The following is a 23,415-nucleotide window of genomic DNA, read 5'->3' on the forward strand; positions in this document are numbered from 1 at the left end:
GCATACAGGTCGCAGTGGTGGGTGGTACACGGTGCTTTAGTAACAAAACGGATGGCACTGTGATAAACTGCATCCAGTTTGCTGAGTAGAGTATTGGAAGTTATTTTGTAGATGACATCGCCGAAGTCGAGGATCGGTAGGATAGTCAGTTTTACTAGGGTAAGTTTGGCGGCGTGAGTGAAGGAGGCTTTGTTGCGGAATAGAAAGCCGACTCTAGATTTGATTTTAGATTGGAGATGTTTGATATGAGTCTGGAAGGAGAGTTTACAGTCTAGCCAGACACCTAGGTACTTATAGATGTTCACATATTCTAGGTCGGAACCATCCAGGGTGGTGATGCTAGTCGGGCGTGCGGTTGCAGGCAGCGAACGGTTGAAAAGCATGCATTTGGTTTTACTAGCGTTTAAGAGCAGTTGGAGGCCACGGAAGGAGTGTTGTATGGCATTGAAGCTCGTTTGGAGGTTAGATAGCACCGTGTCCAAGGAAGGGCCAGAAGTATACAGAATGGTGTCGTCTGCGTATAGGTGGATCAGGGAATTGCCCGCAGCAAGAGCAACATTGAGGCTGTAATCACTGCCGAAAGTGCTTCAACAAATTACTGAGTAAAGGGTCTGAATACTTATGTAAATGTGATATTTTTTTTAACATTTCTGCAAATGTATAAAAAAAATGAAATATCACATTTACATAAGTATTCAGACCCTTTTCTCAGTACTTTGTTGAAGCACCTTAGGCAGCGATTACAGCCTAAAGTCTTCTTGGGTATGAAGCTACAAGCTTGGCACACCTGTATTTGGGGACTTTCTCCCATTATTTTCTGCAAATCCTCTCAAGCTCAGTTAGGCTGGATGGGGAGCGTAACTGCACAGCTATTTTCATGTCTCTCCAGAGATGTTCGATCAGGTTCAAGTCCGGGCTCTTGCTGTGCCACCCAAGGACATTCAGAAACTTTGTCCCAAAGCCACTTCTGGGTTGTCTTGGCTGTGTGCTTTGCTTCATTTTCCTGTTGGAAGGTGAACCTTCACCCTAGTCTGAGGTCCTGAGCGCTCTGGAGTAGGCTTTCATCAAGGATCTCTCTGTACTTTGTTCCGTTCATCTCTCACTCGATCCTGACTGGTCTCCCAGTCCCTGCCGCTGAAAAATACCCCCCCATGTTTAACATTCACAAGGCCGCAGGTCCAGATGGATTACCAGGATACATCCTAAGAGCATGCGCTGACCAGCTGGCAAGTGTCTTCACTGACATTTTCAACCTCTCCCTGACCCAGTCTGTAATACCTACAGTACCAGTCAAAAGTATGGACACACCTACTCATTCAAAGGTTTGTCTTCATTGTAGAATAATAGTGAAGACATCAAAACTATGAAATAACACATATGGAATCATGTAGTATCCAAAAAAGTGTTAAACAAGTCAAAATATATTTTGTATTTGAGATTCTTCAAAGTAGCCACCCTTTTCCTTGATTACAGCTTTGCACATTCTTGGCATTCTCTCAACTAGCTTCATGAGGAATGTTTTTCACAAGGAGTTCCCACATATGCTGAGCACTTGTTGGCTGTTTTTCCTTCTCTCTGTGGCCCAACTCATCCCAAACCATCTAAATTGGGTTGAGGTTGGGTGATTGCAGAAGCCAGGTCATCTGATGCAGCGCTCCATCACCCTCCTTCTTGATCAAATAGCCCTTACACAGCCTGTAGGTGTGGTGGGTCATTGTCCTTTTGAAAAACAAATGATAGACCCACTAAGTGAAAACCAGATGGGATGACGTATCGCTGCAGAATTCTGTGGTAGCCATGCTGGTTAAATGTACCTTGAATTCTAAATAAATCACAGACAGTATCACCAACAAAGCACCCCGACACCATAAAACTTCCTCCTCCATGTTTCACGCTGGGAACCACACATGTGGAGATCATCCATTCACCTACCCTTCGTCTCACAGTGTTTTGATTTGTTTAACACTTTTTTGGTTACTACATGATTCCATATGTGTTATTTCATAGTTTTGATGTCTTCACTACTACTCTACAATGTAGAAAATAGTAAAAATAAACAAAACTCCTTGAATGAGTAGGCGTTCTAAAACTTTGGACCGGTAGTGTATCTCAATTACCACGTACCCCTGCACATGAACTCAGTACTGGTACCCTGTGTATATAGCCAAGTTATTGTTACTCATTATGTATCTATTATATATTTTATTATTACATGTTTAACTTTCTGATTATTTCTCTATTTTCATTCCCTCTGCATTGTTGGGAAGTGCTCGTAAGTAAGCATTTTAATTTCACATTTTATTTGATACTACACTGAGTGTACAAAACATTACGGACACCTGATTTTTCCACTTCAATCAGTGTAGATGAGGAAAAGGCAGGTTAAAGAAGGATTTTTTTAAGCCTTGAAATGACTGAGAAATGGATTGTGTTTGTGTACCATTCAGAGGGTGAATGGGCAAGACAAAATATTTAAGTGCCTTTGAACGGGGTATGGTAGTAGGTGCCATGCGCTCCGTTTTGTGTCAAGAACTGCAACGCTGCTGAGTTTTTCACGCTCAACAGTTTCCCATGTGTATCAAGAACGGTCCACCACCCAAAAGACATCCAGCCAACTTGACACAAGTGTGCAGAAGCATTGGAGTCTTCATGGGGCAGCATCCCTGTGGAACACTTTCGACACCTTGTAGATTCCATGCCCCGACAAATTCAGGCTGTTCTGAGGTTAAAAGAGCTAGGCTGCAACTCAATATTAGGAAGGTGTTCTTAATGTTTTGTACACTAAGTGCATATGCACACAAAAGCAATCTGCCAAAACCCCTTCACAAACATACAGTCGTGACCAAAAGTTTTGAGAATTACACAATAAATTTTCACAAAGTCTGCTGCCTCAGTTTGAAAGAAGGCAATTTGCATATACTCCAGAATGTTATGAAGAGTGATCAGATGAATTGCAATTAATCGCGAAGTCCCTCTTTGCCATGCAAATGAACAGAATCCAAAAAACATTTCCACTGCATAACAGCCCTGCCGCAAAAGGACCAGCTGACATCATGTCAGTGATTCTCTCATTAACACAGGTTTGAGTGTTGACGAGGACAAGGCTGGAGATCACTCTGTCATGCTGATTGAGTTCGAATAACAGACTGGAAGCTTCAAAAGGAATCATGGTGCTTGGAATCATTGTTCTTCCTGTGTCAAACATGGTTACCTGCAAGGATACACGTGCCATCATCATTGCTTTGCACAAAAAGGGCTTCACAGGCAAGGATATTGCTGCCAGTAAGATTGCACCTAAATCAACCATTTTTCAGATCATCAAGAACTTCAAGGAGAGCGGTTCAATTGTTGTGAAGAAGGCTTCAGGGCGCCTAAGAAAATCCAGCAAGAGCCAGGACCGTCTCCTAAATTTGATTCAACTGCAGGATCGGGGCACCACCAGTACAGAGCTTGCTCAGGAATGGCAGCAGGCAGGTGTGAATGCATCTGCACGCACAGTGAGGCGAAGACTTTTGGAGGATGGCTTGATGTCAAGAAGGGCAGCAAAGAAGCCACTTCTCTCCAGGAAAAACATCAGGGACAGACTGATATTCTGCAAAAGGTACAGGGATTGGACTGCTGAGGACTGGGGTAAAGTAATTTTCTCTGATGAATCCCCTTTCCGATTGTTTGGGGCATCCGGAAAAAAGCTTGTCCGGAGGTGAGCGCTACCATCAGTCCTGTGTCATGCCAACAGTAAAGCATCCTGAGACCATTCATGTGTGAGGTTGCTTCTCAGCCAAGGGAGTGGGCTCACTCACAATTTTGCCTAAGAACACAGCCATGAATAAAGAATGGTACCAACACATCCTCAGAGAGCAACTTCTCCTGACCATCCAGGAACAGTTTGGTGACGAACTATGCCTTTTCCAGCATGATGGAGCACATTGCCATAAGGCAAAAGTGACAACTAAGTGGCTCGGGGAACAAAACAGTGATATTTTGTGTCCATGGTCAGGAAACTCCCCAGACCTTAATCCTATTGAGAACTTGTGGTCAATCCTCAAGAGGCGGGTCGACAAACAAAAACCCACAAATTCTGACAAACTCCAAGCATTGATTATGCAAGAATGGGCTGCCATCAGTCAGGATGAGGCCCAGATGTTAATTGACAGCATGCCAGGGCGGATTGCAAAAAGAAGGGTCAACACTGCAAATATTGACTCTTTGCATCAACTTCATGTAATTGTCAATAAAAGCATTTTGACACTTATGAAATGCTTGTAATTATACTTCAGTATTCCACAGTAACATCTGACAAAAATATCTAAAGACACTGAAGCAGCAGACTGTGGAAATTAATATTTGCGTCATTCTCAAAACTTTTGGCAACTACTATATACACATAATTACAACCCCTCCCCACATACACACACACCCTGCCCCCAAAAACACACACACACAAACTAATATCCCAACCAGACTGTTACAATTATTCAAAGTTTTCCAACCTTAATTACCATTTCAATTAGCATGGCTGTGAGAAGGAATAATCTGACAGCATATGGCTGAGGGCACAGAAACATAATCCCATAACTGCTTGTATTTACTCCTTCTCTGTTCTGTCGCTCATGACAAGCTAGTCTAATTACTATTGTAGGGGGTGGGGGGGGGCAAACCCATAGCAGCGCTACTGCTAGAAGATACTTAAAGAATTCTTGTCTTGCCACTGGGGTGTTGTTCAATGGGCAGAAGTCATAGTACAATACTCATTGAGGGATACTAGTAGAGAGGGAACAGATGAACATGCGTGGCTAAGACACAAAAGAGATAGGTTTTTATTTGATTTATTGAAAAAGGAATTGAGACATCTGGTGTCTGTAGAGACGGATGATGCTCCGTCTTTCTTCCATTCAGATAAGAGATCCCCCAAAAACACTCCACACTTGTTTGTGGAAAAAAGAGAGGAGACAGAGTCATTAGCTTTCTTAAACAATGTTATTCTTTATTGCAAGTGTCTATAAAGAATCAATACAGTCTAAAGCCATGGCAACTACACTAGGTTTAAATGATCATCTCTTAGTAGCATCTCAATAAGAGATATGAAGTATTTACAATGGAAGACACAGCAAGTTAAGCTAGGTCGTCATATCATCGTAATGTTTAGACGCTAAATAAAAACCCAACAGGAACGCTATGCAAATGCAAAAAAAACACTGGTCAAATCACCAATACGCTCTATTAGCAAAAACAAACAGAACACTTTCCATTATATCAATTGGCAGAAAAAAATTACAAAGAGCAAAAAAATAATATATTTTAAGGTTTAACAAACATTATTAACATATTATTATACAGTTGGTACCTCTCTATAAACAAATTTCTTAAAAATGTAAATATTGCATGTGCCATTCGTGAAATGTACCTAAGTAGCAAGAATAAACGTGTATGTCAAGTATCAATGAATCATTTGTTCTCAAAGTATTTCTCGGAATTACAGCATTAGAAAATGTCCTTGTAGAGGCAATCATTTCACAAGACCATCCTGTAATAATCATTTTAAAATCCAGGCCAAACATTGCTGCTTGTATATAACTTAATAATTAGTGCTTTCATTGTTTCCGGGAATTCACTCCAAACACATAAACAGTACAAACATAATGTATCATCTTTAACTTAAAATTTCTCTCAAACAAAAGGTTCAGCTTGCGCTCAATTCTATTCTCTGTATTTGTACATTTTTACAGTATATAGGCGAACGTTGAGTACCAATGAACTGACAAAGTAAGCGACACTCTTCGTCCTTACGTTTTTGCCTGTTTCTTTTGTCTTATTCTGCATGTTGTAGCAGTTGTCGTAGATATTATTGTTGTGGTATTTCTTCTCGTTGTCAAGGTGGTTACGTTCCCCAAGAGGAGAACATGGAATAGACTACATTCAAGTGTCTTGTGTTTACAATCTAGGCAGTTTGTAAGTGCAAGACCGTGCAGCGTCAGCTCTGGTGTGTTTCCTCCTTCCTTACTGTCTCACAGCCCAAAGCAGCAGCCATGGCATCAGGCATGTCAAAACCTCTCTGAAAACCAGTCATGAGTCTGCCCAGCCCAATCACAGCCCAATAACAGCACACCTCTGTGCCAAATAGCCTATCACAGCTAACCACGGGCGCCGTGCTGAGGCATCAGGTGAGAATAACGTGTCACAGGTGGGTCATTGTGAGTGAACTAGGTAATCTGTTAAAGTATATCAAGGCTTTGTCTCAATGATGGTGTTCTAGGCATTAACAACAGACCACCAGCCCAGGTGAAACTGGGACATGCGGATGTGTGTGATGATGATGATGTGTGTGTGTGATGATGATGATGATGAGTGTCCTACTCTAGAAAACTCCTCCTGGATCCCATTCTCCTGGCTTTTACTTGCGTGTTGAATAATGCCGAACAGCTTCTTCTCGTAAGCTTTGTATGCAATGATAAATATATTACTATGGCATATTAATATATAGTAACTATATGTGAACGAACTATAATAATCTCAATAATCTTTGATTGCAGAGGAAAAGAGGTCAGACAGACATTTCTTCCTCTCCGGCTGCTCAGACAAGCATTCCGTCTCCATGGCAATGGGTTTAAGTCTTTGATTTTCTGCGTGTTTATAGGTCCAAACTAAACGTCCATCAGAAACTGCGGACAGGAGAGTAGTAAGGCTTTGGATTGGTGTTCATAAAAACATTCACCTCTGAAAATAAATAAATATATCTCGATATATATTTCTGGTGTGTAAATAAGTACTAACCTGGTTTGCTCTGAGGTAGGGGTTTTAAGCAACTGCTAACTCACTACGTTGTTGAATATATTTGAAAATGCCACCTCTCTTCAGTACAAATTCAGTGTACACATCCACACACACACATGCACCACTAAGTGCACACATATAAATAAATAAACATGTGTAAGTATGTATAACGTGTGTTTCGCATATCTTGAGGTTTGGTTCAAGGTGAGGTTAACTGGCCCTGTCAGCCAAAGCCAAACGATAACCAGTGGAATAATAATAATAATAATAAGAACAATAATAATAATATCATTTTGCAGAAGTAACTTTGAATGTACATAGATAATCTTTGACGAAACATTCTTTTTATTTGTCTAGATAGCAGCAGCGACGGCCCCTCAATGTCTGGGTGCCGAGAGGGGGGAGTGAAGATAGGAGACTTGGGGGATCAAGTGTCCACATTGTCGTGACGACGGCGGCCTTGTTGACCCCTAGGGGAGGGGATGGTGGAGGTTAAAGTTTGTCTACTGCAGCACATGGTCCAGCTGTTGGCGTGGCGACCTCGTCACTAGGCTGCAGCGTTATCCATCGTTCACAGCCAGGAGAGAGAGAGAGAGAGAGGAGAGAAAGAAAGAGAGAGAAAGAGAGAGAGAAAGAGGGGGTATAGGAGGGGGGGTGGTCCCATCAGATTTCAGTCTGAATGGAGGGAAAGAGAAACAGAGGTGTGGTTTGGTTAATTATATTATCTACAAGAAAATCCCACATACAGACTTAAAAATGCATTCCTGTTTTTGTCCCACTATGCTCTTGTTATCTCTTCCATTGAAAACGATGTGTACGTACAGTATGTGTGAGTGTGTGTACGTACAGTATGTGTGCGTAAGTGTGTGTACGTACAGTATGTGTGCGTGAGTGTGTGTACTTACAGTATGTGTGCGAGAGTGTGTACGTACAGTATGTGTGCGTGAGTGTGTGTGCGCGAGTGTGTGTACATACAGTATGTGTGCGTGAGTGTGTGTACGTACAGTATGTGTGCGTGAGTGTGTGTGTACGTACAGTATGTGTACGTGAATGTGTGTACGTACAGTGTGTGTGAGTGTGTGTGCGTGCGTGCGTGCATGCGTATGTGTACGTGAGTATGTGTACGTACAGCATGTGTACGTGAGTATGTGTACATACAGTGTGTGTGCGTGAGTGTGTACGTACAGTATGTGTACGTGAGTGTGTGTACGTACAGTATGTGTACGTGAGTATGTGTACGTACAGTATGTGTACGTGAGTGTGTGTACGTACAGTATGTGTGCGTGAGTGTGTACAGTATGTGTGCGTGAGTGTGTGTACGTACAGTATGTGTGCGTGAGTGTGTGTACGTACAGTATGTGTGCGTGAGTGTGTGTACGTACAGTATGTGTGCGTGAGTGTGCTCGTCAGCTGGGAGACAATCAAGTGGCAGAGGGGAAACAGAGCAACGTTTAGCACTATTCAGCTGAGAGAGCACAGTCTCCAATGACGACAAACACTGATCCATACCAACACTGACACACACGTTGAAAAACCTACAGAAGCATATGCAAAAGCACAGAAAATAAAACACACACCTAAGCATACAGCACTCTAAGAGAAACATAAAACACAGAAAAACAGACAAAAACAGACCAGATAAACAAACAAGCACAAACACTTACAAACACAGAGTGTTTTTCTGGCCTTGTGTAAACACTGAGTAGTGTCTCTCTCTCTCTCTCTGAAGAACAGTGCTGTGACCCTTGCTCTTGTGTACTTGTTTGTGCAGTGTGATCTGCATGCAGTGCTGGCGTGGAAGTAACAGCACACTGCACTTCCCCTCCATGCCTCCATTTCTCCCACTCACTCACTCACTCACTAACTACCTCTCTTCTCCCTCTCTCTTTTTCCAGTGATGGAAAAAGTACCCTATTGTCATACTTCAGTAAAAGTAAAGATATCTTAACAGAAAATGGCTCAAGTGAAAGTCACCCAGTAAAATACTAATTGAGTAAAAGTCTAAAAGTATTTGATTTTAAATATACTTCAGTATGAAAAGTAAATGTAATTTCTAAAATATGCTTAAGTATCAAAAGTAAAAGTATAAATCATTTTAAATTCCTTAAATTAAGCAAACCAGATGGCACCATTTTCTTGTTTTTTTCATTTACGGATAGTCAGGACTGCACTCCAACACAGACACAACTTACAAATGAATCATCTGTGTTTAATGAGTCTGCCAGATCAGAGGCAGAAGGAATGAGCAGGAACGTTCTCTTGATAAATGTGTAAATTGGACCATTTTCCTGTTCTGCTAAGAATTCAAAATGTAATGAGTAATGAGTACTTTTGAGTGTCAGGGAAAACATATGAGGTAAAAAGTACATTATTTTCTTTAGGAATAAAGTGAAGTAAAAGTTGTCAAAAATATAAACAGTAAAGTACAGATACCCCAAAAAACTACTTAAGTAGTACTTCAACGTTTTACTTATGTACTTTCCACCACTGTCTTTTTCAAGCAGAGAACAAGAGGTTTTTTCACAGAGCTGGCCACTCTCTTAAACAAACCTGATTCAGAACCCGCAGTGTTAGGAAACACACACACACACACACACACACACACACACACACACAGACACAGAGAGTGAAAAATGACATAACATCAGAACTTGAAACAAAACGCCAGACCAAAACACTATAATAATGATACTTTCCCAGAATACTGATCCTCGATACCCACCTACTAAGAGAACTCCATATACCCACCTACTAGGAGAACCCCCTATACCCACCTACTAGGAGAACTCCCTATACCCACCTACTAGAACTCCCTATACCCACCTACTAGGAGAACCCCCTATACCCACCTACTAGGAGAACTCCCTATACCCACCTACTAGGAGAACTCCCTATACCCACCTACTAGGAGAACCCCCTATACCCACCTACTAGGAGAACCCCCTATACCCACCTACTAGGAGAACCCACCTCCTAGGAGAAAGAGAGGAATGGGATAACTACTATTTATACCCAAAACTGCTAAATGCCTCTGTCACTCCACAGTCACAGAGGAGGTGCAGTACATAGTATACTAGTAAATAGAGGAGTGATTCACCTTGCGCTACTCACACTCACAGGAGGCTGATTAGAGTCTCTATTATCCTGCTAATCACATTAGAGGGGCTGACCCACTTCCACAGACACTGTGTCACCCTGTGCCGTGCTCTGTCAGATATACAACCAGGAACCAGGACCTAGCCTGTTCATGGGAACCACACCTCATGGCTGACCAACCTCACCATAAAACCACACCTCATGGCTGACCAACCTCACCATAAAACCACACCTCATGGCTGACCAACCTCACCATAAAACCACACCTCATGGCTGACCAACCTCACCATAACGCAACACCTCATGGCTGACCAACCTCACCATAACGCAACACCTTATGGCTGACCAACCTCATCATAACGCCACACCTCATGGCTGACCAACCTCACCATAACACCACACCTCATGGTTGTCTAACCTCACCATAACGCAACACCTCATGGCTGTCCAACCTCACCATAACACCACACTTGATAAAATATCTTCTGACCCGGTGTGGTGTATGTGACGGCAGAGTTCACAGAAGTAGTTTGAATTTCACAGGGCCAATTACACCCAGGGTCCAGTCACTCCATTCAGGGAGAGGGTTGGACAACCAGAGTAACAAAGTCAACCTGACATGGGAATGTATATGTATGCGTGTGTGTGTGTCTGTGTGTGTCGGTGTGTGTCTGGGTGTGTCTGTGTGTCTGTGTGTCTGTGTGTCTGTGTGTGCGTGCCCCAGCAGGGCCAGTCCAGACCAGTTGGTTGCAGACACAGGGGTGTGAGGGAGTGGGGATGAGGGAGAGTTGCCGAGAATCAGAGCTTAATCATCTCACACACACAACCGAGGTTTCTAAACACACACCCCTGGTTACCAATCACACAGTCCTGCCAAGCCATCACAATCCCCTTTTATGAGTGGAGACTCAACCAGCACTTCTCAGTGCAGTGCGTGTCAGCTGAGAGAGACTACCTCCCCTAATACAGCTAATTTCACACACGCTGATCACAGAGGGAGAGAGCGAGGGGGTAGAGGGAGGGATAAACAAACCCGTTACAGCCTACCCATCCCCCTTATAGGCACGCCACCACACACCCCTCTACCCCTTCCTGGAAGGTGCCCCTTCCCCCAACCACACTGCTCTCAACATTATTTATTTATTTCTCACTGGCTATACATAGACCTGCTGTTCTCAGGCCAGGAACACTCTACATCACACTCACACACTCCACAGGCATATACAAAGGAGAAGACATGCTACTGTAGTTTAAAGTACAAAGTATGAAGTTCATATCTCAGACAACAGGTCTGTGGTTCTCCTAGCAGTAGCATATCTCAGACAACAGCTCTGTAATTCTCCTAGCAGTATCATATCTCAGACAAAAGGTCTGTAATTATCCTAGCAGTAGCATATCTCAGACAAAAGGTCTGTAATTATCCTAGCAGTAGCATATCTCAGACAACAGGTATGTGGTTATCCTAGCAGTAGCATATCTCAGAAAACAGGTCTGTAATTCTCCTAGCAGTAGCATATCTCAGACACCAGGTCTGTAATTCTCTGAGCAGTAGCATATCTCAGACAACAGGGTTGTGGTTCTTCTAGCAGTAGCATATCTCAGACAACAGGTCTGTAATGCTCCTAGCAGTATCATATCTCAGACAATAAGTCTGTAATTCTCCTAGCAGTAGCATATCTCAGACAACAGGTCTGTGGTTCTCCTAGCAGTAGCATATCTCAGACAACAGGTCTGTGGTTCTCCTAGCAGTAGCATATCTCAGACAACAGGTCTGTGGTTCTCCTAGCAGTATCATATCTCAGACAACAGGTCTGTGGTTCTCCTAGCAGTATCATATCTCAGACAACAGGTCTGTAGTTATCCTAGCAGTAGCATATCTCAGACAACAGGTCTGTGGTTCTCCTAGCAGTATCATATCTCAGACAACAGGTCTGTAGTTATTCTAGCAGTAGCATATCTCAGACAACAGGTCTGTGGTTCTCCTAGCAGTATCATATCTCAGACAACAGGTCTGTGGTTCTCCTAGCAGTATCATATCTCAGACAACAGGTCTGTGGTTCTCCTAGCAGTAGCATATCTCAGACAACAGGTCTGTGGTTCTCCTAGCAGTAGCATAATTCAGACTAACAGTTTTTTTTGTTGGGGCACAGGGTTGATTTAACAAACAACATGTTAACATTTGTTTTTGAATTTGAGAGAGGAAGAGGGAAGAAAAGAGTGTGAACCAAAGAAAAATGGAGCGCGATAAGAAGGAATTGGTGAGGAGGGAGTGAAGCCTGTTCCCGGGAAGTCAGGAGAACATGAGCTCAATGAGGCTTAAGTGATCCTAACTGCAACTCACCTCAGTGTTTGGGAAACCTGTGTGTGTGTGTGCTCTCCCTTCCACTAAATCTAACTCGAAACAAAACAAAATACTCAACAATGTCTAATCCTGAACAGAATGTAATACTCCTTAACTCCCAGCTAAATGGAGGGAACGCTAACAGAGTTTATCTAACCATGGAACATCCCGTCCTAGTTTATGGGTATCACACAGAGAAGGGGAGGGAGGGAGGGGGGTGAAGTGAGAGAGGGGTGAAAGACAGAGAGAGGGCAGGGTAGTGAGGACAGGTGAAGACAAACGTTATTAGAAATACGTCACTACGTCTAGGTATTATTATTGGATAGATCTATAATTAACCACACACAGCAGCTGACAAGTCAATCAGCCTTTTTCAGCACAGCTATGCTATCCTCTAAAATCACACCACTTCAGTGAAGTTAATTTAGGTAACAAATTCAGTTAAAATTCATTCTCAAAAGCAATTATTCTTCTCAAAGAAGTCCATAAAACAGGAGGCAATTCAAGGAATTCCTGTAATGGGGCTATTTAGCTATCTAATTTACTAATTGTTTAATTAGTTGTTAAACAAACGTCTATGGCCAACCAGAGGCCCTCAGCTGGAACTAGCAGCTACAGACAGAGGGCTCTCTGGGCGGAGAGAGAAAGGAGGGCAGAGACCAACTGACTAGGAGACTTAATCACATGACTTACAGTAAACAGAAACTAATGCCAGAAAAAGTGAGAGAAATAAAGAGAGAGGGAGGGACAGAGATAGAGAAAGGGAAAAAGGTGAGTAAGTGAAAGAGCGAAAGTGAGGGTTAGAGTGATATTTGGTCTCAATTAAATTTCAATTCAAGGGGCTTTATTGGCATGGGAAGCATATGTTTACTCTGCCAAAGCAAGTGAAATAGATAATAAACAAAGTGAAATAAACAATAAAAAAATGAAAATAAACATTACACTTATAAAAGTTCCAAAAGAATAAAGACTTTTCAAAAGTCATAGTATGTCTATATACAGTGTTGTAACGATGTGCAAACAGTTAAAGTACAAAAGGGAAAATAAATACATGTAAATATGGGTTGTATTTACAATGGTGTTTGTTCTTCACTGGTTGCCCTTTTCTTGTGGAAACGGGTCACAAATCTTGCTGCTGTGATTGCTCACTGTGGTATTTCACCCAATAGATATGGGAGTTTATCAAAATTGGATTTGTTTTCAGCCTCTCTCTCTCACGCAGATGGTGCTCAGTCATTGCCTCTGAAGGGCCAGATAACCAGTGAGCACTGCTGGGAGGGGCAGGTGCAAGACCCCGGCCCCCACCATCTGCTAACACACACACACTGAGGTAGAGAGGGAAACAAAAGGGGGGACGAGGTCAGAGCTCCCAAATAAAAACAGGGAGAGAATGAGTGTCTCTATCAAACACCTGACAGCCCAAAAGAGAGAGAGCTCTCATAAAAAAAGAGGAAAACATGAAGAAAGGAGAGAGAGGAATGATAAGAGCGTCAGAGAAAAACACAAAGAGATTTTCAGACACAGAGATAGACTAGAGAGCGTAGGAGAGGTCAATACATGTTTCTTATTCTGTTTGCAGATAACTGGTGTTTGCTTGTAGCGTTCCCTTCCTCTCTGCTATTCCCAAGGGCCCTCACACACCCAGAGCCAGTTCAAAGGTTACGTTTCTGACCCGGGGCAGCAGAGTGAGGTGCAGGAGTGGGCCATATGGGGGTATGCTTTGAAATTTAAACAGCCCCCAACCCACTCAGTGACCCCACCCCCTTCCCTCTCCCATCTGAGTGAGTGCATGCCTACCCCCAAACCAAAACAACAACAATGCCAAAAACACTAGCTTTGGACAGGCCATCAGCTCAATGAGTCAATGAACCAATAAACTAATAAGTCTCAAATACTGATATCTAATTCACAAAAACACAAAGCCAGAGTAACCTACAAACACAAGGCCAGAGTAACCTACAAACACAAGGCCAGAGTAACCTACAAACACAAGGCCAGAGTAACCTACAAACACAAGGCCAGAGTAACCTACAAACACAAGACCAGAGTAACCTACAAACACAAGGCCAGAGTAACCCACAAACACAAGGCCAGAGTAACCTACAAACACAAGGCCAGAGTAACCCACAAACACAAGGCCAGAGTAACCTACAAACACAAGGCCAGAGTAACCCACAAACACAAGGCCAGAGTAACCTACAAACACAAGGCCAGAGTAACCTACAAACACAAGGCCAGAGTAACCTACAAACACAAGGCCAGAGTAACCCACAAACACAAGGCCAGAGTAACCTACAAACACAAGGCCAGAGTAACCTACAAACACAAGACCAGAGTAACCTACAAACACAAGGCCAGAGTAACCTACAAACACAAGGCCAGAGTAACCTACAAACACAAGGCCAGAGTAACCTACAAACACAAGGCCAGAGTAACCCACAAACACAAGGCCAGAGTAACCTACAAACACAAGGCCAGAGTAACCTACAAACACAAAGCCAGAGTAACCTACAAACACAAGGCCAGAGTAACCTACAAACACAAGGCCAGAGTAACCTACAAACACAAGGCCAGAGTAACCTACAAACACAAGGCCAGAGTAACCTACAAACACAAGACCAGAGTAACCTACAAACACAAGGCCAGAGTAACCTACAAACACAAGACCAGAGTAACCTACAAACACAAGACCAGAGTAACCTACAAACACAAGACCAGAGTAACCTACAAACACAAGACCAGAGTAACCTACAAACACAAGGCCAGAGTAACCTACAAACACAAGGCCAGAGTAACCCACAAACACAAGGCCAGAGTAACCTACAAACACAAGGCCAGAGTAACCTACAAACACAAGGCCAGAGTAACCTACAAACACAAGGCCAGAGTAACCCACAAACACAAGGCCAGAGTAACCTACAAACACAAGGCCAGAGTAACCCACAAACACAAAGCCAGAGTAACCCACAAAAACAAGGCCAGAGTAACCTACAAACACAAGGCCAGAGTAACCTACAAACACAAGGCCAGAGTAACCTACAAACACAAGGCCAGAGTAACCCACAAACACAAGGCCAGAGTAACCTACAAACACAAGGCCAGAGTAACCCACAAAAACAAGGCCAGAGTAACCTACAAACACAAGGCCAGAGTAACCCACAAACACAAGGCCAGAGTAACCTACAAACACAAGGCCAGAGTAACCCACAAACACAAGGCCAGAGTAACCCACAAACACAAGGCCAGAGTAACCCACAAACACAAGGCCAGAGTAACCCACAAACACAAGGCCAGAGTAACCCACAAACACAAGGCCAGAGTAACCCACAAACACAAGGCCAGAGTAACCTACAAACACAAGGCCAGAGTAACCTACAAACACAAGGCCAGAGTAACCTACAAACACAAGGCCAGAGTAACCTACAAACACAAGGCCAGAGTAACCTACAAACACAAGGCCAGAGTAACCTACAAATAGATACACACAGCAGCTGTCACACACACACAAAATATAAAGGCCAATTCATCCTCAAATGATTTGCATTCCAAATCCAGCCAGTCACAAATGAATGTGAGCATGTGGAATGCTGACTACGAGTCACGTTGTGGTGCTGAGGGAAGAATGTGGAAAAGCCTGTAATTTCTTGGTAAACACTTTGTTCTTTCTCTCCGGCTGATCATTTGTTTTTCAGGAATGCCATAAATAACCAAGCAATAACCGGCCACAGCCAACTCGTACTGGATCAACTCTGCTCCTTCTCTCTTGCTTTGTTGTCTCCCCTCCTCTGTTCTTACCCCCCTCCCTCCCACTGTGGTCTGTTTTGTCCTGATTTTGAAAAACAAACTAATACATGTCACTCCTCTGTCTCCATTCCTCCTCCCCCATCTCCTCTCCTTCCGTAGCTTAGGGCCAGGTCTTTCTTCTGCTCAACTACAAAACAACTCCGTCAGCAGACATGCTTAGGGTTGCAACATTTTCCAGAAATCCTAGTAGGAGGATTCCGGATTTTCGTGCTTATTCCTCCTGATTTTGGGAATACTCCAACCACTATTTCAGAGAAAACCAGGGAATTTATTGAAAGTTCCCAGAATGTTGCAACCCCAGACATGCTCAAACACACATGAAATCCCTTATTACACAAACATAAGTAAAAACACTGGCATAATACTTCTTAACACACACCCTTGATTGAGTATGTTTGGCCAATCAGTGCATAGGTTTTTAATCCCCTTGGGAGCAGGTGCAGCGTGTGTGTTAGTCTGTTTTGTAAAGTTCCTCACGGTAAAACAACAACGTGATCTGCAATCCCCCCCAGTAGGTTAGAAAACAAGTGAAAATTCACATCTCCCAGCAGCCTTTGAACACTGCATTCCTAACATGAAACCCAATACCTGACAAGTGATAAACAACTGACTCACTTGTTTTTCTGGGGGACCCAGTGCACTGACTACACCCAGCCCTTCTGTTTACAGCCAGAGAGGGAGACAGAGGAAGAGAGACAGTAGATGAGGAAAGGAGAAAGAGAGCACTCCCTTTACCAGGGCATTGCAGATCACAACATTGTGTAGCCGCTGCTGTATATTTCCCCATCAATGTCCAAACCAAATATATGGGGAGTGTGTTATTTACTGTTGTATAGCAGGCTACTGATACTACAGTAGACATAAGCCAGGAACGAGGTGAAAGGTAATGTTTGGTTTCCCCAACCTCAATAGTTACGGACGGGGTTGAAGTGTGATTTGGTAGGTGAATTGTCCCCTAAATCGATGTATTTTCTGTGATCATTTTGAACAAAATCAGTTTGAGCCTACTTTCCACTACATTTGCTGACTCGTATCCTAATCCTCTCAGAGCACATATAACTGTGTTACATAAAGAAGAAACCACCTAGCCGATATATTCCTTATGGATTGTTCTGGCATGCTGAGCAAAAAAATCTTTAGCATCATTGAAGCAACGCGTTGGGATATTTTCTCCCGTCTCTGTACATTTGCACTAGCGTAGTCTGGTCCAGATGAATAACTGCGTCACAGGAAACGCTGGCTGGGACTCAAGCGCACACATTGATCCAGAATTCAAACAACTTCAATCATTTGCATCACGAAACCACGCGTATTTCCTGCAGCCGTGGCCTTAATGATGTACTGAATGTGTGTGACGGGCTACTCCATACATCACAGTTGGTTTGCACTGAATAAGCTGCATAACAGGACTAATACGCTACACTTCTTATGGTGCTCCGACATGCACCGTCACGTATCATTTCAGCCCCCATGTTTAATAAATCATGTTTAGAGAAATAAATAATATCTATGTTGAAGTAAGTAGTTTCACTATAAGCAGTATACACCAAATACATTTGTTTAAACGGACTTGCAATAACAAACAAACACTAAACACTTTGATGTGGCTCATGCAATGGAATATCTTTTTCGTAATGTCAGTTGAATTGACTCAATAAATCACAGCACACATTGAAGGGTAAGAGTCCTGCTTCTACTTCCTGGCATGGCTACACTCAAAATGTCTAGTCCAGCCATTATGCCATCATTGACTTAAATGGAGACATCCTTTCTATTCATTCTATTTCTATGCCACGTATGAATGAATGGGCTCATGATAAGCATGCAAAGGCACACACATAATCGGCAGAGGCTCACCTTTCACTGCTGTTGCAGTCTCCTTGAAGCCCATGGTGGCATAGGGGCTGGCGTTGAAACCGTTCATGCCCTCCTTGCATCCACACGCTGCCTTGAACCTCAGCAGTCCCTCACAGCCCCCCAGACTTGTGCAACCCCCCAGGCTCCCTTCCATCAGGTTTAAGGCAATGTAGTTTAGTCCGTTTTGGTAGCCTGCCGACGTCTCCCGGCACATGGGGCTGTTGCTGTTCCCATACTCCTCGTCTGAGCCCTCCGAGCTCCGGACCAGCCGCGACACGTTTTCCACCGACGCCGAGCTGTGCCGCTTGTTGGCATCGTGGGCGAACGATGGAGACACTGGCGTTACTGTGGTGGTGGAGGAGAAGGTCTCGGAGCTGTGGCGCCTGCGACCCTGGGGGTCAGCCCGGATCACCTTAACCCAGACAGGGGGGCTGACGGGTGGGGTGGAGGGACCCCCCAGGAGGAAGGACTCCACCGGGGCAGGGGGGACCACCACTACGCCCTCTCCCCCCAGGGTGAGTCTCTGGATGCAGGACGAGGGGCTGGTAGGCAGGGGGGTGGTGGAGTCAGAGGGGCATTGAGAGGCAGGGAGAGAGGCAGAGGGGTTGGTAGGACTGAAGGTCATCTCAGTGTAGTCGTCTTTTACAGCTCCAACCGGGCACACAGGGCTCACACGCTTTTGGAGAGGATATTCCACTACGACTCTCTCCTCCTCTCTCTCCCTCTGGTACTCCTCCTCTCTCTCCCTCTGATCCTCTCTCTGAGGCTGGCTGGGACACACGAGGAGCACAGGACTCGGCTCCATGCGCCCTATTGAAGAAGGGGAATCCCTGTGTTTGGAAGAGCATGAGCTGATGTTGATGTTGACGTATTCGGAGAGTGGCGGGGAACTCCTCGCCGGCCCGTCCACCGAGCCCAGCGATGAAGCAGAGCTTTCAGTCGTGGTAGAGACAGGCGGGTATCGTGTGGCGTTGCCAAAGTCTATGTTGATGTACTCCCCGGGACTCCTGGGCTCAGAGGGGAGAGGGTGTTCGCTCATACAGGGCAGTGTCCTCAGAGAGTCAAGGGCGAGCCGGGTAGGTCGACTCACCCTCCCCCTGTGGACCAGACCCCCCTCCTGGGTCACCCTGCCGGCTCTGAGGATCGAGGGGGCTGAGGAGTGGGTGTTGGTGGGGGGCGTACCGATGGAGACTGGTGAGATGGGACAGTAGTTGGACTCCTCTTCTATCCTCTGCCTCTGTAGACTCATCACCACGTACTGGTCTGTGTCTGTGACACCGTTCCTCTGGGGCTGGGCTTTGAGAGAGCGGGGCAGGGAACTGATGGAGTAAGGCTGTCTGTGGTGAGGGTGAGGCTGGGGGGTAGTGTCTGTGAGGAAGTCTTCTGAGGGGGTGAAGGACACCAGAGGGTCCACAGGGGACATGTTGAGGTACTCCCCATTGGTGAGTTTCTCATCTGAGCTGTCCACAGACATCTTGGCCCCGCAGAACATCCTCATGTAGCCGCTGTCCTCCAGAGACACACTGCCAGGGGAATCTGTATGGGGACCCATCCCAGCTGGAGAGGGGTGAGAGCGGGGGTTGATGATCTGCTTTGGGGCCGACACACACATGGGGCTCATGGGCATGTAAGCATTACCTTTGACCCCCGCTGTCTGAGGGGCCACACCTGGAGTCATGGGCATGTAGCCACTGTCGCCTAGGTGACCGTTGGAGCCTATCTGGACATCGCCATAGTCCTCGGGATAGGTCACTTTTGGGGAAGCCATGTGAGAGCTGCGAACCGATTGGCAACCACTGGTGTAGGTGGCCCTCATGAGCGTGTATTCGTCCAATGAGGCAGAGGAGACCTGGGGCGGTGCCCTGTGCTGGCGCGGGGTGGTGAGGGAGTATGTGCGTTTCCGGTATGCCTTGTCCAGCTCTGGTAACCGGCGGTAACCGTTCTGTCTCTCCATCACCATGTAGCCGTGCAGGTTGCTGCCTTCCCGGGAAGGGGGTGTGTCTTCCCTCAGGGACTCTGGGGTGTTACTGCGGAGGGTGAGGTGCAGGCCTGCAGGGCTGGAGCCATAATCATCACAGGAGATGAAGCCCCCATCACTGGGGGAGACCGAGGCACTGCAGCTGGAGGGGCAAGGAGCACTGCTCTCCGAGCAGGAGGACAGGCTAACAGGGCTGGGGGTGGCTGTGGGTGGAGAGTGAGACAGAGGCATGGACATGGACTTACTGTGCTGGAGGGAAGAGGATTCAAATGTCCGGCTGGGCCGGGCTGTAATGGTGTTTGATCTCCCTAATAGGTTCGGTTGAATACCGGGGCTGAGGGGACTCCCGTTCACAGACATGGGGCGCACCATGGTGCCTTCTCCTTCGCTGGCAGTGCGTATCCGGCAGGAGGTAAATTTACTAACCGGGGAAGTTGTGGCCATGCTGTCAGTGCGCGACCGCCGCTGGAGCCCGGTCTGGCTTGGAGGAAGGTTGTTGAGGTGCCGCCGGGTCGGCACGGAGATGGGGTTGGTGCCTGAAGACTGGCTCTTGCTGCGCGGCCGAAACTCTGACAGCTCCTTCATGGCTTTCATGGCCTCCAATATAGTCTCGTGGATGTTTTGCGCCACCACTGAGTCGTCAGCCTGCATCCACAGCTCGCCTGGTCCCGTGGCTGCTGACCGTCCGACCTCGATGAAGAAAAAGCTCTCTGAGTGCCCGCATCTCCGAATGTTCATCAGCTGTAAACTGACGGACGCGACATCCGAGTTGAGCTTTACGAAGCTGATAGTCCGGCTGGATAAACACAGTCTGTATACCCCGGTCAGATTCCGGCTCTGCCCCAGCCCTTTGGATTTCAGGTTCACTTGCCATACCTCCTTATACGCGGCAGTTACCGGCGTAATCATCCCGTAGTTCGCCTCATCAAACCCCACCAGCGAAGAAGCGGAATTGGAAGCGGAGCCGTCGGAGTACACTTTCCCCTCGCTCATTAAATCCGTTAAAACTCGGTACCAATTCTCCTGCTCTTTTTCATTATCTGCCGCCACGGCAAAATATTCGTCCTTGGTATAGAGGGCGATAAGGTGTTTGTGTTTGGCGTCAGCTCTCTTGTTGATATTGAGGCAGCAGTCAAGAGGTATAACCCTCTTTGCCGCTGACTTGTTTTTCCATTTCTTCTCGCTCTCGTAGTACTCCAGCCGGGCAGGGAAGCCCTCGCCCGGTTCCTTCAGAACGAAGAAGCGCTTGTGTCCGTGCTTCTGCTTCTTGAGGTATCCACATTTCTTAATCTTGGTGTTACTAATGTTCGCGTTGGATAACAAGTGTCCTTCCCCAGTATTTGGAGGACTCGCCATTCTATCGTCCTTTAAAAAAACTAATCTCACTTTCGTTAACCTGTTGTTATATCCTCACTTATCGAAGGCTGGAGAGAAACTCTGTATAGTCCGTATCTCTCAGAGACACTTTCACTCCAGGCGCCGGCTGTGCGTTCGGCGTCTGTAGCTGTTTAACAGTAAATAACCCATATCGCTAAAGTGACCGGAGTGAAGAGGGAAACAATATGTGACGTTCTACACATCCAGCTTTGGTTACAAAAAAAGAGAAGGGGAGGAAAAAAATTCACACACTGACACTGGGTCGCTGCAAACCGACGGGGCGTACCTGCAAATCCGCCTACTTATTGGGCTCATTGGTGGTGGAGAGGGCTGCATGATAGTGAAAAGACTCCGTCAGACGTTAGAAAGCCCTCCCACTCAATTACATTCAATTCAATGGGCTTTATTGGCATGGGAAACATATTTTTACATTGCCAAAGCAAGTGAAATAGATAATAAACAAATAGGAAATAAACAAGGGAAATAAACAATTTAAAAAACGTACATATTACACTCACAAAAGTTGTAAAATAATATTGACGTTTAAAATGTCATATTACTGGCTATGTACACTGTTGTAACAATGCACTCACTCTCATACACACTCCTGACCTCTTGCGACTCAATCTGGGAACTGTTGATGCTGTTCATGTGCTAGTAGGAATGTCCGATTTGCTAACTCTTTGTAGTTATACTCGTGCCGCATTCAACCAGTTAGCAAGTCGGAAATGTCAGGGTTTCCTAGTTCCGACTAGCATATGAATGCACCATTCGCCTGATCATATCTGTAGCCAGTGGTGCATTTACTAGGCCTGTATGCATATTACATGCGTACGTGTATCCTCTTCTTGCAGAGCAACTCTGGCTGTGTAGCCTATTATAAAATGATTTATGACGAGGCGTATCACAGACCCTGGTGGCTATTTGGGTTAAGTATTGTTGTATTTATTAGGTTTGTGCGCAGTATAGCATTGATGATGTCTTGTGTTTGGTTAGTGCGCAATAAGAATTATGGAGGGAAAGCTCAATTATATTCGTCACAGGTTTCAGAGTGGATAAATTGATATAAGTTTGTGTGAATGTACGCACGCCTATGTTATACTTAGATGTTATTTTATTATGATAAGTTAGTGCTGTCAATAAATAACAATGCTATAATAGGCATGTAATACAAGCCTTGATGATATAAAGAATTAGGTATATTTGCATTCGTATTAATTTTTTACACAAGTTATAGCACAATTCTAAAAACACGGCATGATGCATGATCTAGTAGATTCTACAATGGATTATCCATGCTCCGAACGGCAATTGGCATCAACGACGATTTACAACGTGATGAGGCGCATGCGAGAGGAGGGTGCGTGACTGTTCCCAGTCTGTACCCAGCCTCTGCCCTCCTACTTCAGAAGTAAACAAGCATCACGAGACTGCGGCTCTGTGACACAGCTAGGCTGGGAGGGAGAGGAGGAGAGCCTCTGACGCAGGCAACACTCGATATTGCCCCTATGTCCCCTGATAATACCCTACATTCATGCCTGCGCCATGATGGGCAGAGAGCCCTCTCCCTCTTTTCCTCTCTTACCGAATTTGGCAACAGAAGAGTCATTAAACAGTGAAATTGTAAACAACCGTGTGAGAGTGAGAAAAATGCCGCGTTCAAAACAACTGGGAACTCGGTACTCGGAAATCTCCGACTTCAGTGAGTTTAAGACAACTGTGAACTCGGAAAAAAACGAGCTTCGACTGGGAAAATTTGGTTTGAACGGTCATCCAACTCGGATATCAAAGTAAGAAACTCGGGCATCGTTCTAGAGCTCAGAGCTTGGATGACATTCAAACCGATTTTTTTGCAGTCGAAGCTCGTTTTGTCAGAGTTCCCAGTTGATTTGAATGCACAGAATTCGGAAGTCAGAGTTCCCAGTTGTCGTGAAAGCACCAAGAGCCCACGGCGCGCTCCGTAGATTGTTACGTAAGGCGCGCGCCCACTGGCCTATTTTTACTGCGCCCAGGCTTACAACAGTACTGCAAGAGTATATTTGCCTTCACAGACTGAGCAAAAGGGGAGATGACCCGTTGGATGCCTCCTCTATTGCGTATTTGAGCACAGATAGCCTACGTTCCACGCAGGAAGGGGAGGGAGAGCGGAGAGAGCACCTCTCAACACAGAAAACAGAAAAATCATGACCCA

General features: G+C 45.2%; 1 protein-coding gene across 1 annotated transcript; it reads right to left on the reverse strand.

Moving 5' to 3' along the window:
* Window positions 1-4,963: 4,963 nt before the first annotated feature.
* LOC110520474 (insulin receptor substrate 2) lies at window positions 4,964-21,826 on the reverse strand. Its single transcript, XM_021597817.3, has 2 exons — window positions 17,870-21,826; window positions 4,964-7,446 (listed from the first exon to the last, which is right to left on the reverse strand). Exons 1-2 carry the CDS (start codon window positions 21,201-21,203, stop codon window positions 7,442-7,444), a joined length of 3,339 nt encoding a protein of 1,112 aa, XP_021453492.3. The 5' UTR covers window positions 21,204-21,826; the 3' UTR covers window positions 4,964-7,441.
* Between the last annotated feature and the right edge of the window lie 1,589 nt (window positions 21,827-23,415).

The sequence above is a fragment of the Oncorhynchus mykiss genome, chromosome 3 (assembly GCF_057628025.1).
Source record: "Oncorhynchus mykiss isolate SJ-2025 chromosome 3, ASM5762802v1, whole genome shotgun sequence".
NCBI classification, from domain to species: domain Eukaryota; kingdom Metazoa; phylum Chordata; class Actinopteri; order Salmoniformes; family Salmonidae; genus Oncorhynchus; species Oncorhynchus mykiss.